At 39.3% G+C, this 16,476-nt stretch overlaps 1 protein-coding gene across 2 annotated transcripts; it reads right to left on the bottom strand.

Moving 5' to 3' along the window:
• Window positions 1-10,030: 10,030 nt before the first annotated feature.
• On the bottom strand, window positions 10,031-16,235 carry LOC124277505 (pre-rRNA-processing protein TSR2 homolog). Of its 2 annotated transcripts, XR_006898842.1 has the most exons (7): window positions 16,131-16,235; window positions 13,652-13,742; window positions 13,395-13,486; window positions 12,571-12,720; window positions 11,940-12,045; window positions 11,387-11,533; window positions 10,031-11,232 (listed from the first exon to the last, which is right to left on the bottom strand). XR_006898842.1 is itself a non-coding variant. In XM_046713211.1 (6 exons), the coding sequence occupies exons 1-6, from the start codon at window positions 16,203-16,205 to the stop codon at window positions 11,472-11,474; spliced, it is 576 nt and encodes a 191-aa protein (XP_046569167.1). In that variant the 5' UTR covers window positions 16,206-16,235; the 3' UTR covers window positions 11,288-11,471. The 2 variants fall into 2 exon arrangements, 1 of the variants encoding a protein (XP_046569167.1); XM_046713211.1 differs by lacking the exon at window positions 10,031-11,232 and having other exon boundaries at window positions 11,288-11,533.
• Between the last annotated feature and the right edge of the window lie 241 nt (window positions 16,236-16,476).

Genomic DNA, 16,476 nt, shown 5'->3' with positions numbered 1-16,476 from the left:
GGAAGCTGTCCAAACCGGCAGCTGTCCAATCCAGCAGATTGTCAACATCAGCATAAAATCTTAGTTCCGTCTGTGGCTAGTACATTTATCATCATTTAAAAGCTCTGCAATCCGGCATCTGTCAATTCCAGATCTCGGCACAAAATGAGCCGCCCGAAGATGTGTTTATGCAGTAATCCGCTCGTGGCGAGGAGTCGTCCGGATGTGTATTGTCACCAATAATTCCTGCATTGAAACTAAATGGTTGCCGACAAAGATAATTTAATCTTAGTTCAGTATGGGTTTACTTGTACATGTTATTAGTGAGTTATTAGTTTGAAGATCTTGTTGTTTATGGATAGCACTCAAAGCCACGCCCACGGAGTGTCACCCAGCAATGTTACACTCAAGTGTTACAACCTCTTGACCAAGGTATGATTCAGGTATTTAAAGTCACATACAAATTGTATCTCCTGGTTCAGTTCTAGTCGTAGGTAACCGTGTCACCTCTACAATCCGGCACGCTGTCTAATCCGGATTATTTTTTCAGTGCCAACGAGTGCCGGTTTAGACAACTTCCACTGTAATATGTAATATGCATCTTTATGCATAGAGGAATCAAGTTGAACTACCAGAGCTCAATGATGTATGACAATGTGATGATGGCTAGTGTTCTGTACAGGTGATGTTAGGATGGTGTTAGTGGTACCTTACACACAACATAGCATGCATAATGTTCAGTAGATAGAATCAAAACTTGGTGTAATGAGGGCAGTGGGGTAGCCTAGTGGTTAAAGTGTTAGCTAGTCATGCAGAAGGTGCAGGTTCAATTCCCTACATGAGTACAAGGTGAGAAGCCAATTTCTGCTGTCCCCATCAATGATATTGCTTGAATATTGCTAAAAGCGGCATAAAATCCAACTCACTCATTCACAGAGTCACACAGGCGAGTGTTTATTTAAACCATATTAATTGTTACTTCACACTTGTTTAAACCATATTTGTTGATATTCAATAAAAGCTTGTTATGGTTTTTTTTGTGATCATCTATCCAGACATAAGACCATTCAATAAAAGCATAATTATTCATATATTATTTTTTTTCATGAGCTTCATGGCTCCAACATAATTCAGTAGAAAAATGGAACTATTTAACTGCAAGAAACTGTGCAGAATTAGAGTGAACAGAAACATCGATATTTTCTATTAATCTGGCCAGCCCAAACAACTTCATGCCAATTCATATAACAAGATTGAGCTGCACAATTTTTTAACATTTTTATGGATACAAACAAGGTAATTGTGACACCATAAACGTAAATATTAAAATTATTGTGTGGCATTGCACTTTCACGTAGGTGGGAAGTATAAACTGATGCAGCTCACAATGGTAGATGCTGCTGTGTTTTATGGGTCAGAAGGCACAAAAATATAAAAAATTTCCAAGGTAACACCCTTATATAAGAAAACCTGTTCCACTTTGTTTTAACTAAGAAATGATTACAATTATTCATGACAGACATTAGGTATCATCATGATAATGGACACATTGAGATGTAGTTGTCAGAACATTAGGGCCCATATAGGACAGGTGTTTGATATGTTGAGTATGGTGTATTAAAGAAAGGTTAACATTCCACATTTCTGTAATTTCTTATTAATACAGTAACTACTAAGTACTGACTGAGCTAGTCTTTCTGGACAATCAACAAATTCATGATATATTATTTTATTGTAAACTGGTAATTTAATTTGTCCACAGTCAGTTGTATCACAGTATATAGAGAAACTTTATTAGTCAAGATCCCATTAATGTGGACACCTTTTTATCCAGAAATTTTGCATTCTGGATGATTAATGATAGAAGCACCTATAAAAGTTTAAACTAACGTCACACCAATGATTAACAGTTTCTGGTGATATGTTAATCCAGATTAGTAGGGAACTATACCATCCAGATTAACAGGGTTTCTCTGTTGACATGACAGAGAATTATCACAAACTGTATTAATGACAGCGCTACAGGTGACTGCACACTAACTTTTAGTTTGATTTGGTATATCAATACATCAAAATTCCTTTTTCAAAATAATATGACCTTATGATTCTGTGGTTGATGTAATAAAAATATTTAAGAGTATGGAAAAACAGTTTATTGGGATAAGTATTGTAAAGCTGGCACTCTTTGAAGAATATGTGCATGGCTACACACAAGAGTGTCAACAGTTTCAATAAACCGGTTAATGTGAGCTCAAGACAATATTACACTAGGTTTCATGGAGAGAAAGACATTTTCACGATGGCAATACATATGTGGCTTAAAATCTGCTTTTTCTCATATTTTATGCATATGCTTATATTATGGTGAAATATGAAATAGTGCTACGGATGATGGTATGCTTTGTTGTGTATATCGACATTTGGTTTGATGAACAGTTTGTTTTGGGACGTTCATTTGTGAATTTGAACCAGATGAATTTTCCTCTTTTTGAAGCTTGTTTGAAGTTAGATTATTGCTCATATATCTCTTGATATTCTGGGAAGCTGTCAGTTAAATCTAGTCTTCTAATGTAATTCTGTTGTCTGCTGTTATAGGATCTCATTCCACAAAGATCCATTTGTCGTGGTGATCTTAACGCTATGGTGATTTTTACGCTATGGTGATCTTAGTACTGATGCATCTTCTGTGGAATGAGGCCACGTGTATCTTTTCACAACTGTAACCATGGTAACCATCATGGATGGAAAGAACACGCCAAGTTTGTGTTCATTTTTAAGTTGAGTTCCTTTTGCATGTGAATGTGACCTTTTGCTCTTTTTTAACTTTTTCTGAGTTTCTTGCTTGTGTTCATGGTAGTTATCTTGTGTAGGTTTCTGTTGTGTGTTGATGAGGATGATCATGATGATTGTGACTACGCAGTCCATTACACAAGATGTGACAGCAGCATTGGCCGCGAGATTTGTAACATCGCCAGTAATTCACGAGTTCGTATACACCACATCCCTCCATCACCTTTGAATACCAAAATGTGGTATAATTGAGCAGACTTCACGGACTGGAAACAGGCACTATATTAATGACTAGTTTGATTGATTGATTGAATTGTGACATGTTTTGGTTGTAATGAGGCGAAGAAATGAAGCCATGATTATCTCAAAAGAACCGTTGTCTGTACGTGGTCTTTACGTGAACACGACCATTTCTAAACCATGTGCAGATTGGAGGTCACATGTTCATGGCACATGACACAGATATTGTCCAGCCTCTGAATGTCAATTATATGCGGTATGCGTGAGGGAGAGAATTTACAGATCCTATCTATATTGTGAGGAATACGTTTCAGAGTAAGTGTTTACTTCTTTATCGTTTTCCTGAAGAATGAGTAAGCATATACTCCAAAATGCTGTGTACCTCATAATAAAGATGGCAACTTTAAATTCTAAAAGAATAATTTGATTTTCTAGCAAATAGGTGAAATATTGCTGGTGCAGCAAAAAGCAACCTTTACTCACCATAATTCTCTCCAGTAAATGTTGTTCCTGTTATCAGAGCTCTCTTGCTGGAGCCAGGTCAGGGTCGTTGGTAGGTTCAAAGTATCGACTCCATCTCAAAGCATCCATTTGTATTCAGGGGTGATGAAGAGACAGGAAACACAAACCCTTGAAGTATTTGCGATACATTTGTAAAGTTAGAAGTCGACTGTGAGAAAGATTTCATTGTCCATACAAACGTGTGTTAATTTTGTACTGGCTTCTCCTTGACGTGTTCACTGATTGTACACCGATTGTTCACTGATTGTACACTGATTGTTCACTGATTGTTCACTCTCAACCATTGTGATAATCATCTGGAAAGTGTTTATTTTTTATGGAGAGTGTGACTGATGTATTATTTTTATGGTGAATGTTTTGTACTGTTCGAAGGGGCATTCTAACATCACAATAACAGACATTGTAATAATACTAACAATTATTGTGACACTTATCAATGAATGTTGAACACATTGTTTCTGTACTAAATGTAAAACATATGGGCTTGAATCTCATTAATGCAGTGATGAATAGTCACTCCTTGAATCTAGCATTTTGTCTTCAAGGAGTGAGTGTATGTGCTGTTTAAAGGCACACTTCCAAAAACAAATTTGTAAAAGATAAAGTGACATTCTATTCAGTCAGTTATTAGGTCATTAAATACTGCATGTTCTTCTGTTTCAGCTATTGCTCTTACTTAAGATGCGTGTAACATGTCTATTTACAAAATGTTGAAATAAATAGATTTCAGTCATTGAAAATGCAAGGCATGTTCCGATATTAAGTATTTGGAATTATCTTGGGATGAATCTTTGTGAAATGTTTTTCAGGAACTTTTTCAATAAGTGCATTTTTTCAATCTTGCCATAAAACATAAATATTTCAACCACTTCTTCAATTATAACATTTTTTCCCCCTCACAATTTGTTTCTGGCATCCAGCAGTTCCAGTGGATTTTTGTGCTATCGAGGGTATTACACCTGAGATTCCAGTAATTTCAGGAATCATTTAATGTGAACACCCCGTTTGCATATGGTCCGTTCCCAGTTACTTATGTCTGTGAGGTGGGGCAGTGGGGTAGCCTAGTGGTTAGAGGTTTCACTCGTCCTGATGGCAAGATGGAAAAGAGATGTGTTTATTGAAGGAGTCGCGCCGAAGACCTGGGTTCAAGTCCCTACATGGGTACAATGTGTGAAGCCCATTTTTGGTGTCCCATGACATTGCTGGAATATTACTAAATGTGGCGTAAACTCATACTCACCCACTCTGACTGTTTTGATGGATACACAGCACACCCTTTATAGCCATGTTGTTTCCTAGTGCTTTCTCCTGTACACTTTTAGAATATACCATTTGTATACATGTGCTACTTAAACGTGTTTAAAGGATTTGATTCCATTGCAACCACGGTAACAGTGTGTGTTGTTTGTATGTTCCATCAGATCCAGGCTGTCTTGCATGATCAAATCCAGGCTGTCTTGATGCTGTGGCTGTTGGTTGACATCAGTGTTCAACCATGCTGTCATGCATGATCAAATCCAGGCTGTCTTGATGCTGTGTCTGTTTGTTGACATCAGTGTTCAACGATGGGTTTGTGGGTCCAGACGTAACCTTTCCTACCAGCAGGGAGAGCTGGTTTTTTTAACTCAACCCTCGCTATATACAGGGTATGCTGTATGCTTCTCTCGAGGGTAATATGGTCTGGTGTACGCCTCTTTGTAGCAGTGTTACCCAAGCCGGTAGACGGTGGGCTATATACATGTATAATTAACATCAGGGGCCATGTGTACAAAGCTGTCTTAGCTGTTAGTGTTATGTTGACTGCAAAGATCACTTTGTGCAAGATGGACGAGATCTGGGTAAGACATCCGCCCGTATCCCCCCTAAATTTTAATGATGAGGAAACGTGTCTTTGAGTGGCATTTTTAGAAGTTGGATATGTCTTTCAGTGTGTTCAGATACAACTAAAGAAACATGTTAAAACTCATCCTTATCAGATGAGGAATATATATTCAGGTGATATGATTTGACTAGAATGAAATTGAAAGGGGGATACGGGCGGAAGTGTTTCCGAGATCTGTAAGCAAAGCTGCTGCCTCTGTCTCTAATCAGAGTGAGAATCTGAATTAGAAAAGGCTGCACCACTGAATGGATTCACTGGAGTATATTACGTTACATGGAGGATATTACAGACCAATTTTATATCTTGTTTTACGGATCCGCCTGTAATATTTTTTAAAGAATAAGAAAAAAAAAAAAAATTGATTTTCCCCGCTCAAAAGAATAAATCCTAATGATTTTATTAGGCAAAACTGTAAACATTCAATAAAAACAATTTTAGATTGTTTTTTGCCCCATATACACTTCATAAATTGCCAAAAGTAAAATACTTTGAGTATTTAGAAGGAATAGTACTTTGACTGGTGACTTTATTTTATTTTTTTTTTTTTCCTCCTGCCTTTAGGTTTTCTGAGGACCAAAATCCATAAAACAAAAAATAAAATTGGTCTAGCCTAAGGGTAATATTACTGTTATACAGTTACAGTTCAGTGGATGCTATTGGCCCAGTTTGGTTTCCCCCCAACTAGAGTGTTTTATTTGGCTGATGTCTTGCCAAAATCACATCCAACTTTGTACTTACCATGTTTCAATAAGTTCAAATCAAGAATAGTTCATTACAACTTATGTAAAAGTTTAAAGTAGCTAATACATTAAAACATCATGTCCACAGATTCAGTGCAGTTGTTGATATTGAATTACACAATACGATACTAGCAAGCAAAAGAAAGTTGTTATATTTTTTGCTCGCTAGTTTAGCTTCTACAATACATAGGTTGGAAGCTTAACTGGGATCATGACATCAAGCCAGATCTAGGTATGGAAGTCCCAAGAAGCTTGTTGATTTGAGACACCATCAGACAGCCCCTGTGGTCAGGCATTGAGCATCCTCGATAATCTCCAGGGTATACGTTTCGATAAATCTCCACTATACCCTGGATGCATCATCGGCTCGAGCCTTAGATGCATCCAGGGTATAGTGGAGATTTATCGGAACGTATACCCTGAGATTATCGAGGATGGGCATTGAGCAGCCTTGGTGTTTGTGTCTTTGTGTTCAGCACAAGCCGTGTTGAGGACATTGTGTTATATATAAGGTGTACATATTTGTGCAATATCGGAAGTATATATACATTTGCAGTTGTTACATTGTTGGCTATTGCTACAATCTGAATAACATGTATTTCTGAAAGTATTACCTTCTTGTCAAACTGTCTAGCCGTAGGATTTAACATTATAGCTTTCTATAGTCTTGAGATTCATCAGGGATAAAGGTTCTATTCTTCAGTGTGTTGAATGGTGTATACATGGATCTTAGTGCCACAGTTACACCAACAGCTATACTTTCACTGTCCAACTGACTGCACTGCTGAGCAGGGCTCAGGCGTTGAATTCTGAATAATCAATTAATATTAACTTAAATGTGCTTTTTCAAATGGTAAATTACACCAGCAAATGAATTACTTTTTGACATGGAGATATTGCATCTTTGGACTTGCCCGTCTCAGAGAAAATCTGCAATTCCATGTTTGCAAAGGTTTATCACAGAAATGCAGAAAGATCACAGAAGTTTCTTCTGTTCATTCAGTCAATACATTAACTTTTGTGATGAAGATTTTACTTGAGAATTTTTTGTTTTAGCAGCACAAATCGTCTTGGATTGACTAGTGTCCAACTTGCAAGGAGAGCAGACAGGCCAAATCTTTGTCCATGTTTAAGACGATTTGACGTCCAATATTATATTTTGGCAAGGACTCCAGAATTCATCAGTTAAAGGTAGCCATCACAGGCTGGAAAACCTTAAAGTAATGTGATCTATATATACTAGTCACACTTTGCTAAGGATCAAATCATGGATTCAACAGAAAACTATGATGTCAAATTTGGTTTAAATATCTAAGCTATTGTAAGCATGGATTCTAGGTTTCAGTATCTCACTGCATCTTGTGGATCCCGTACTTGCTATTGACAGGTGTTGTGGGCTGGTTGATGGGTGCCATGAAAACCATTTTTATGGTTACTCATGTATCAAGTGCATAAAGTTAGATTAAAGTGACTGTTTGCCTAAAGAGGGGTTACCATATTATTATTTATCCAGTTTGAAATGGTTACAATTTCAAATTATAAATCTACGTTTAAGTAAAGTTATTAATTTTTGTGATCCTTACCAAAGTGTGAGTAGTATATATATCCCTCAAAAGAGTTGAATAGCACCTGTTTCTTCAATATCACCATCATTAATGTATTATCCTGTAACAAATGAACTAGTCATAAAAAAGATTGCTGGTCTTTTAAACTTTTTGGAGTTGTCTAATTATGTTGCAGTGAAATTCATTTCTGCACGACACCACTAGACGTGATGTGTCAAGAAAACAGATGCTGAAGGGTAGCTTGACAGCATAAGCCTTGATCGGGAATATGCAGCAATTCGAATTAGTGGTTGATGACTACCTTCAACAGCATTCTCCATGTTAATGTTTCAGGTTCCTTGTAATATATGTACAGTACAGCACATTGTTTCTTTGGATGTGTGTTTGTTGTAGTCGTGCCGCTTCTCTGCTCATGCTCTAAGTGTATTTGCACCTTCACGGTGGAGAGCTACAGGGACCATCCTCGATGTGACAGTGTACGATTGTGCTCATGCTGACTGACAGTTGTACACACACTGGGTCATGTAGGTCTAAAGTATCTATGCAACTTCCCTAAACCCTGTTACAGTGTAGTGGAGTGTGGAAACAGGAATAAAATGTCCAATAAATGCTGTTGTGTCTTGTTGTTTATATAACATGTGAGAACTGGTCTTCAGCAACCCATGCTTGCTGTAAGAAGTGACTAACGGGATCGGGTTGTCAGACTTGTTGACCCATGTCATCATATCCCAATTACGTAGATCAATGCTCATGATGTCAATCACTGGATTGTCTGGTCCAGATTTGATTATTTACAGACTGTCATCAGATAGCTTGAATACTGACCTCCTGATAGTAGCCTCTTACGACAAGCTTTTATTTCTTAGAATTATGCATGTCCTATAGGCAAGAAGGGGACATAACCCTATGCAGTTTCAATAGGATATTTGAAGATGATTGTGCCAATCAACACGATCATGAAATATGAGCTGGGATTAATTAACAATATTCAAGTTTTATCATGGCATGTCAGCCTGGCTTGGGAGGAAAGCCTTAGTGATGCAGGCCTCAGACATATACAATTTAGTGGTGACTATTGAGGGGGAAAGAACCATTGCGATAGTGATAGTCTATTGCGACCAGCTATTGCAATAGTTTTTTTCTCTTTGAAGTCATTTCCCAACTGAATGTATAGTTTACATGAAATAAAAACAAGTTGAAGTAGTTTCAGGCTCTTTAATAGCTGCGGGAATCGGGTGGTCAGGCTCGCTGACTTGGTTGACAAATGTTATCGGTTCCCAATGGCGCATGTGAGTTTAGTTTTAGCCGCAGTCAGCAATATTCCAGCTATATGGCGGCAGTCTGTAAATAATTTGAGTCTAGACCAGTCAATCCAGTGATCAACAGCATGAGCATCGATCTGCGCTATTGGGAACCGGTGACGTGCCAACCAAGTCAGCGAGCCTGACCACCCGATCCCATTAGTCACCTCTTACAAGCATGGGTTACTGAAGATCAATATTCTAACCCGAACCTTCACGAGTTGTTATTACCAATGACCCACATGACATGGCATGCAGTCGACTAAGTCACTGATCCGTGATCACCTCACACGTCAAGCACAGGTTGGTGAGAGTGAAACTTCTTACACAGAATCCTCACTGGGATCATTTCACTACATGTTACAGATCATGTGCTCTGTATAAACAGCGATTGATCATTCAGGATCAGATGGTACCAGCAGATGGAGTCAGTAAGCAAGCCTGAGACCAGTGATGAGCACAGCCACTGCAGGGATCCATACCATCTGTACATAGATTTATTGATCAGAATTGTACTGTTAAACAGAAAACATTCACACACATGGGCAGCAGCTTGGACAGGGACTTGCAAGGCTATGCCTAGAGCCAATGGTCATTAATGCCATGCTATGAATCAACACATTATTTCATTTATCAAATCAGCCTGTAGATCCTCCAGTCTGGACCTGACAATCCAGTGATTGAACATGAACAACATCATGTGCTGTATAGGTACAGTGACAAGCCATCACCAAGCCTGAATCCCTGATTAAATCAGTCTCATTGACAACCAGGTTGCAAAGGACAAACTCTAATCTGGAATCCCCATTGGTCAAAATTATAAGAGGTATCAAATTGACAGTCGGACTACCTCAAATTTTAAATCACAGATTAATCTCCAAAACTTCTAGCAAGATGTCCATGTCATCAACCGTCCGATAATTTGGGATTACACTTGGTACATAGGTCCACCACATTAGAACATTCCAAGGGGACCACAGGTGGTGATAAATGTAACAAATATTACTCAAGTTCTAGATAAAATCATTTTATTCTTGATTGGTTTGAAATACAGGTTCTTTTCAATAGGAAGTCGTTTTATTTGTATTTCCTTCAGTAAATGCTGGAACACTTGTTAATATACAATATCTTTATTCCCCAACTTGTTTCTATTGGTGCTTTTTTGTGTGATAATTGCTATGCACTCAATCTCAGCAGTGCTGAAAGCAACTATAAATTATGAATAATTACTGACATTTTTTAGCCGATCACGTGGCATTGAAAGACATGAAAAACTGGGATTTTGGGGGGCCAGTCAGTTTCTTAATTTCATGTTATTCAATGCCAGCAAGTAAAAGAAGGGTGACTGCTGAGATTTGTCAAAGTTTTTGCAAGAGACGAGTATTTTCTGGATGTAGCTGATAATACTATTTCCCTGAACGAACAGGACATGAAAGACTACCAGTCTCATACCGGTCATATGTTGGATTGAATCACAACCAAGTGAGTGAAGATTTTACCTTGCATCGACATTATTTCAGCCAAATAGTGATGACAAAATCATGATCAACACCATGGTGTGTTTTTTCTCTCATGTATGTGGTTGTGATAAACTTGTGCCACTCATCCTCAACCTAGACCGGCGAAATATCACAAGTGATCTTCCTCTACACTCTGTCTACAAAATACTGTATCAGATGAACCGAAACATTCATTTTTCTTATTTTCTTGACATCTCCCTATCCAATAGGCTTGTAGGAAGTCAATACATCCAACCCCAACAATTTAGAAGCATCCCCATAAAAAGACTGTTCACACCAACAAACTCTTGGTCCTGCAACATAAATCGGGTATTACTTCATTTTTTTCAGTTCCATTTACCCTCTAATTTGTTTTATTTTTCTTCTTTCGAATCCAGGTCTTCTGCATGATGAGCAAACACTTTAACCACTAGGCTACCCCACTGCCCCAGTGCATTTATGACTGGCTTCACATACATAACAGCTTTTGAATGTGCCCTTCATATACTGGGGCTACAACCCTTTAAGTGGGGGTTACACTGGCCAAACTGAATAAACTTTTATCTATCGTCTATTTCAGCAGTGGTATGTATTTTAAAGAAAGTGATTAATTTTCTTGTGGACCAGAAAGGATCCTGCAAGTGAAATGAGTGTTCTAGTTATGAGTCTCTGGATGCTTGAACGGAAGCGCCGCTTTCCCCCGAGAGGAGTTCGAAGTGGATTCCAACGCCGCTTTCCCCCGAGAAGAGTTCGGAGTTGATTCCAGCGCCGCTTCCCCGAGAGGAGTTAGGAGTTGATTCCAGCGCCGCTTTCCCCCGAGAGCAGTTAGGAGTGGATTCCAGCGCCGCTTTCCCCCGAGAGGAGTTCGGAGTGGATTCCAGAGTCTGGACCAGAGGATGGTTTCCCGAGGGATGGGAGATGATTTGTGTTGTGTGATGTGATGGTGGCTTGGGTTATTTCTTCCTGCCCCTCTTGACCACCTCCCAGCCATCCTCCACCTCCATATCTTCCCCATCTGTAAACAGGTCAGTACATGAGTCGGGGGTTACTATCCACTGACCAGCTCAGTCCCATAGCTTAGTGTAATGAGTGAGCATGGTTATACACCACTTTATCAATATTCATGATATATATTGGAAAAACAATGAGCTTCACACATAATACCCATGTGGGGACTCGAACCCAAGTTATAACCTCGCGTAATCAATATTCACGCACCTAACACATTTCGGCACGGTACACAACAGACACACAAGTGCATCTATGTTGCTATGTAAATGCAATAATCTTGAACACAACAAACACTAGTTCACCTCTAGCTGACAAAATTATACTTTCAGGACACACAATGACTTAAATGAGACAATTTTCTTTCATATACGTTAGAATCCAACCACACCACTTCATGTCTCTGCACCTACCTGTGTTATTCTGCTGTGCAGGTTGTACAGGGTGTGCAGGGGCCGACTGAGACCCTGCAGCCCTCACAGCATTACCACCACTGCAGCATGCCATCGCCTCACCATTCTGACAAGAGAAAACTGAATGAACACACAAGCGAATATTTCTAAATCTATCACTCAAATCACACAGTAAATCCATATTGTTCAAAACTTGTGAAATAGTTAATACACATCTTACAAAGCCTGCTTATTACCAAGTTTTCTACTGTCATGACTGACTGACTGACTGAGTTTGGTTTTATGCCGCTTTTAGCAATATTCCAGCAATATCACGGCGGGGGACACCAGAAATGGGCTTAACACATTGTGCCCATGTGGGGAATCGAACCCGGGTCTTCGGCGTGACGAGCCAACGCTTTAACCACTAGGCTACCCCACCGCCCCTCTGCTGTCATGACCCATGAAGATCCAGTTTAGATTAATCTTCAGTAACCCATGCTTGTCATAACAGGAAGTGGGTGGTCAGACTAGCCAACTTGGTTGACACGTCCTTGTATCCCAATTGCATAGACCGATACTCATGCTGTTGATCATCACTGGATTGTCTGGTAAAGTGTAAATGGTTGGTGACCCCCCTGGTGGTACTGACCTCTGCCTCCTCCCCATCCACCTCCTGGTTGCTGTCTCCCTGGGTGCAGCCTTGTAAGGCGGCTTTGGGCTGGCTGGCTATACTCTGACGCACCTCAGCCTCCAGTCCCTCCCTGCATAGTCGATAGTACTTGCAGATCATCTGAGCCACCTGATCACACACAAACACACTGCGATTAAAACAAAAACTTGAGCAAGTGTTTATTCAACATATGATGCATAGTGTTATCAATGCAAGAAGCACCTGATAAATCAGTCCAATAATTTTGATATCACAGTCCAATATGGATGCACATTATCGAGCCGCAGGGGCGGATACAGCTTTTTGAGAAAGGGGATGCACACTCTTAAGAGTGAGTGAGTGAGGGGGGGTTGCACACACCCCTGCACCCCTTTCTGGATCCCCTTTCTGGATTTTGGATGCAAACTTGGATGCATGAAATTTGCATGTACAATCAGTATCACTGGATCCCAATGTATCAGATACCCGAATCTCAATATTTAGCGATAACATTTTGTGGCCAGTACACAGCCCGTGGCACCATGGTTTGTTTGTTGTTTAATGTCGCACTCAGCAATATTTCAGCTATATGGTGTGGTCTGTAAATAATCGAATCAGGAACAGGCAGTCCACAGATCAACAGCATGAGCATTGATCTATACAGCTGGGATAAGATGACATGTGTCAACCCAATCAGCGAGCCTGACCACCCTATCCTGTTGGTCGCCTTTTACAACAAGCATGGGTTGCTGAAGATCAATTCTAACTCGGATCTTCACATGTATCATCACCATGGTAATAGATACGACCTACATGCTACATACCTGTGGTAAGCTGTTGTCGTCTATGACCATATCAAACTCAGCATTCATCACATCTGTCAAGAAGTCCTCTAACTCGTCACTCTGTATATTTGCTGCAAACAAACATTGGATATTTGTAAGAATTATTTCATCTTGACACCAGAAGTGGGTTTCAAGGTGAAACTTAATACAATGAAAAGCAGAAGAGAACTGTGTTATAGTTTTGTGTGCGACCTGAAGAACTGATTAATACCATGTATACAGACAATGACAGTTACCATTTTCCTTAAACCATGTTTCAATTGCATAAACCATCCACTCTGCCTTTTCCTGACTGTCAGGTCCACCAAACCCATGACTTACAGCCAGCTGAAAACAAAAACATTTTTCATTACTCAAAACTCATTAAAGGTCACATGCAACGTAAAACACAACTTTGCAGATTCTGATACCTTTCGGTATGGACATACCGAAACAAAGCGTCAAAAATGCAAATTCAACTTATAAAGTTGAAAATACGCGATGAAAAAAAACGCGCGAAATCGGAGTTCAAACGTTTTCACTAATTTTCCCCAGACTTTTCTGGGGAATAAGGGGTTTCAACAGATGGGCTGGCGCCATAGCACGCAAAGAGTGAAATAGGTTCACGCGCTTGGGCCGGGCTGTCTGGTGAATACTCGGTGAAGGCTTTGGTGTGAGCTATTTTCCTAATGTTTTGTTGATATCTCACAGGCTGAAGCTTTTATATGTTATGACAGTAAATAAACTGTTAATAATTTCATTTGTCTATTTCACCACACGTTCTTCTTACCGAGTCACTTTCTCAGTTCGATACTTAAAAGCAATGTCATTATTTAGCGTTGACACAATTTCTAACTGTGATATAGATATGTCGCCGTCACAGACAAAACTCAATGTCTTGTTTTATTGACACCTGTGTGTCTGCCTGCCTGTCTGCTAATGACAATATTCAATACACAACTGCGATCACTGACCACATGCATTTTGAACTTAACACCAATCAGGCTATACACCATAAACAAAACGCGTTGATTTATGGCCCGAAGTTCGGTCTCTGTCACATTATGTAATTACACAGACAGGCAGGTGTGATACTTGAACACATGACATGTTATGATGTCTGTTGATTGCAAAATGTTATACACAAAAAATGAGCATGTATTTACAAAACCCAACATCTCTATATATACACACACAATGAGCCGTGAAGGCGGCATCTGCTAATGAACCAGCCATTACACTTGAGTGCACACCCACCCGCTGTGACTGGGTTCGGTATCCCGGCTGCTTCGTTTCTAGGGCGGTAAACCCAAGTACAAAATATTGCACTTTTGATTTGCGATTATACGCTTATAATTTTGTTTATTTGTTTTTTCATAATCAGCAATGCATATTATATGTCATGAAGAAGTGATAATTGTGTTTTAACTTAATTATGTTTGATTTTTTGGTTGCATGTGACCTTTAACCGTTTTTTAATAAAATTCTCTCGGAGTAAAAACGGGTCCATACTTTGAATAAATACCCTACACATTCCATACACTACTCAGTTTTTAACATGTTTAATGGCTACACTCTCAGTGATCTAGCAGGCGCCATTTTAATCATCCCATGTAATCACCAATTAGTCTCAGAGACCTAACAAACTGGGCTTTGGACCAGCTATGACCGACCTCGTTGACAAGGAGGAATCCGTTTGAATCTTTAGATTTGGTTGAATGATGTCTACTGAAACTTTTCACCTTGCAAATCCATCTGCATGTGTAAGGGTGTATTACAATTGTGCAGCTTAGTGTACAGCAATATGTGTACATAATATTTTTCCAACGTTGAAGTTCAACGTTCATTTCAAAAACTCCAAACAGTGACAACCCATATCTTTGGTGCAAATTTCATTTAACACAACAATTATTACTTCATTCATCTCGTCCATTTTTACACCTCACTCCTGTGTATCCATCATCATTCACTAGAATGGCTTCTGCTCTTTATTGCATCGCAATAAATGCAGTGTATGAAATAAGGCCCGTCCGACCGCCCAAGACGGGCTAGATTTCTGACGGACAGTCTAGATTTACAGCTAGCCAGTCCAATGGTCTGGTAAATGTTTTAGATGTTCTATACATCTGAGTAAATTCACCATATCTTGCTTGGTGTCTGGTCTGGTTAAATCCATTCTGGGCTGGTAACATTTTGAAGTTACCAGCCCTGATGTCTGACTGGGTTTTTGGCTTATTTCATACACTGATAAATGACACCACCACCCAAAGCCACACTAAATAAATGCCACTACCCATAGCACAGCAAGAACAGCATTGGAAACAAGTCTAAGCAGTTAAGATTATAGCCCACAATAAGAACATTTTGAATCCGCAAAGAAAATGCAGATCCATACCACAATACCTTCAAAATTAGAATGTTGTTTCCTTCTAAAAATAACACACTGAAATTATTTCCAAAGATTTAATATTATTTTTCATGAACTTGTGTGGGTAGTTAACTGCAGTGAATTACTTTTGTAGAAACTTAGCCAAAACACACACAAAAATACATGGTAAGCCTTTCAAGATGTCACGAACTTAGAAGACACACGAAGTAAAGATACCCTAAACCCAATATGCAGATAGATCCTGACTGACATTCCTTGAAATGTCAGTTAACCCTTTGTGTGTACGATCGCGTGTGTGTTATCAGATTGTATATATCAGCTCAGCGTGTAAATAAGGTCCATCTAACCTGAAGTGCTGTCCACCCGTCGAGCACACTTTTAACCGACTGGCCGAACAACGTGCTCACATAGGGCGACGCCATCTTGAAATTCGTAATGCATTGTGGGATGAAAACAATGTCACGTGAATGGAAATGTACACCGCGCGCTGAATACAAATGTTGATAAGATAAGACAGCCTATGTTACCTACACGAGGTAGAAGGAATGTATACAATGACTGAAGGGGTCGATGTCGGCACAGGTACTACCAGGGATAATCTTCAGCGATATGTACCCCAGGTACATTCCTGTATAGAGAAATGTCACTTAGTAGACAAATACAGAAACGTACCCATATTCCGCAACCAAATAC

Source organism: Haliotis rubra, unplaced genomic scaffold (assembly GCF_003918875.1).
Source record: "Haliotis rubra isolate DU_JTF1 unplaced genomic scaffold, ASM391887v1 Scf222, whole genome shotgun sequence".
NCBI lineage: Eukaryota > Metazoa > Mollusca > Gastropoda > Lepetellida > Haliotidae > Haliotis > Haliotis rubra.
The sequence above is the reverse complement of the archived record's forward strand: the minus strand, read 5'-3'. Positions and strand labels throughout refer to the sequence as shown.

Bases quoted from the DNA above. Each gene is read 5' to 3' on its own strand.
- LOC124277505 (XM_046713211.1), bottom strand. From the start codon at position 16,205: ATGGCGTCGCCCTATGTGAGCACGTTGTTCGGCCAGTCGGTTAAAAGT. The intron at 13,487-13,651 runs GTAACTGTCATT...GTTTGTTTGCAG, and splicing joins AACATGGTTTAAGGAAAATG to CAAATATACAGAGTGACGAG. The intron at 12,721-13,394 runs GTATGTAGCATG...GTGTGTGATCAG, and splicing joins ACGACAACAGCTTACCACAG to GTGGCTCAGATGATCTGCAA.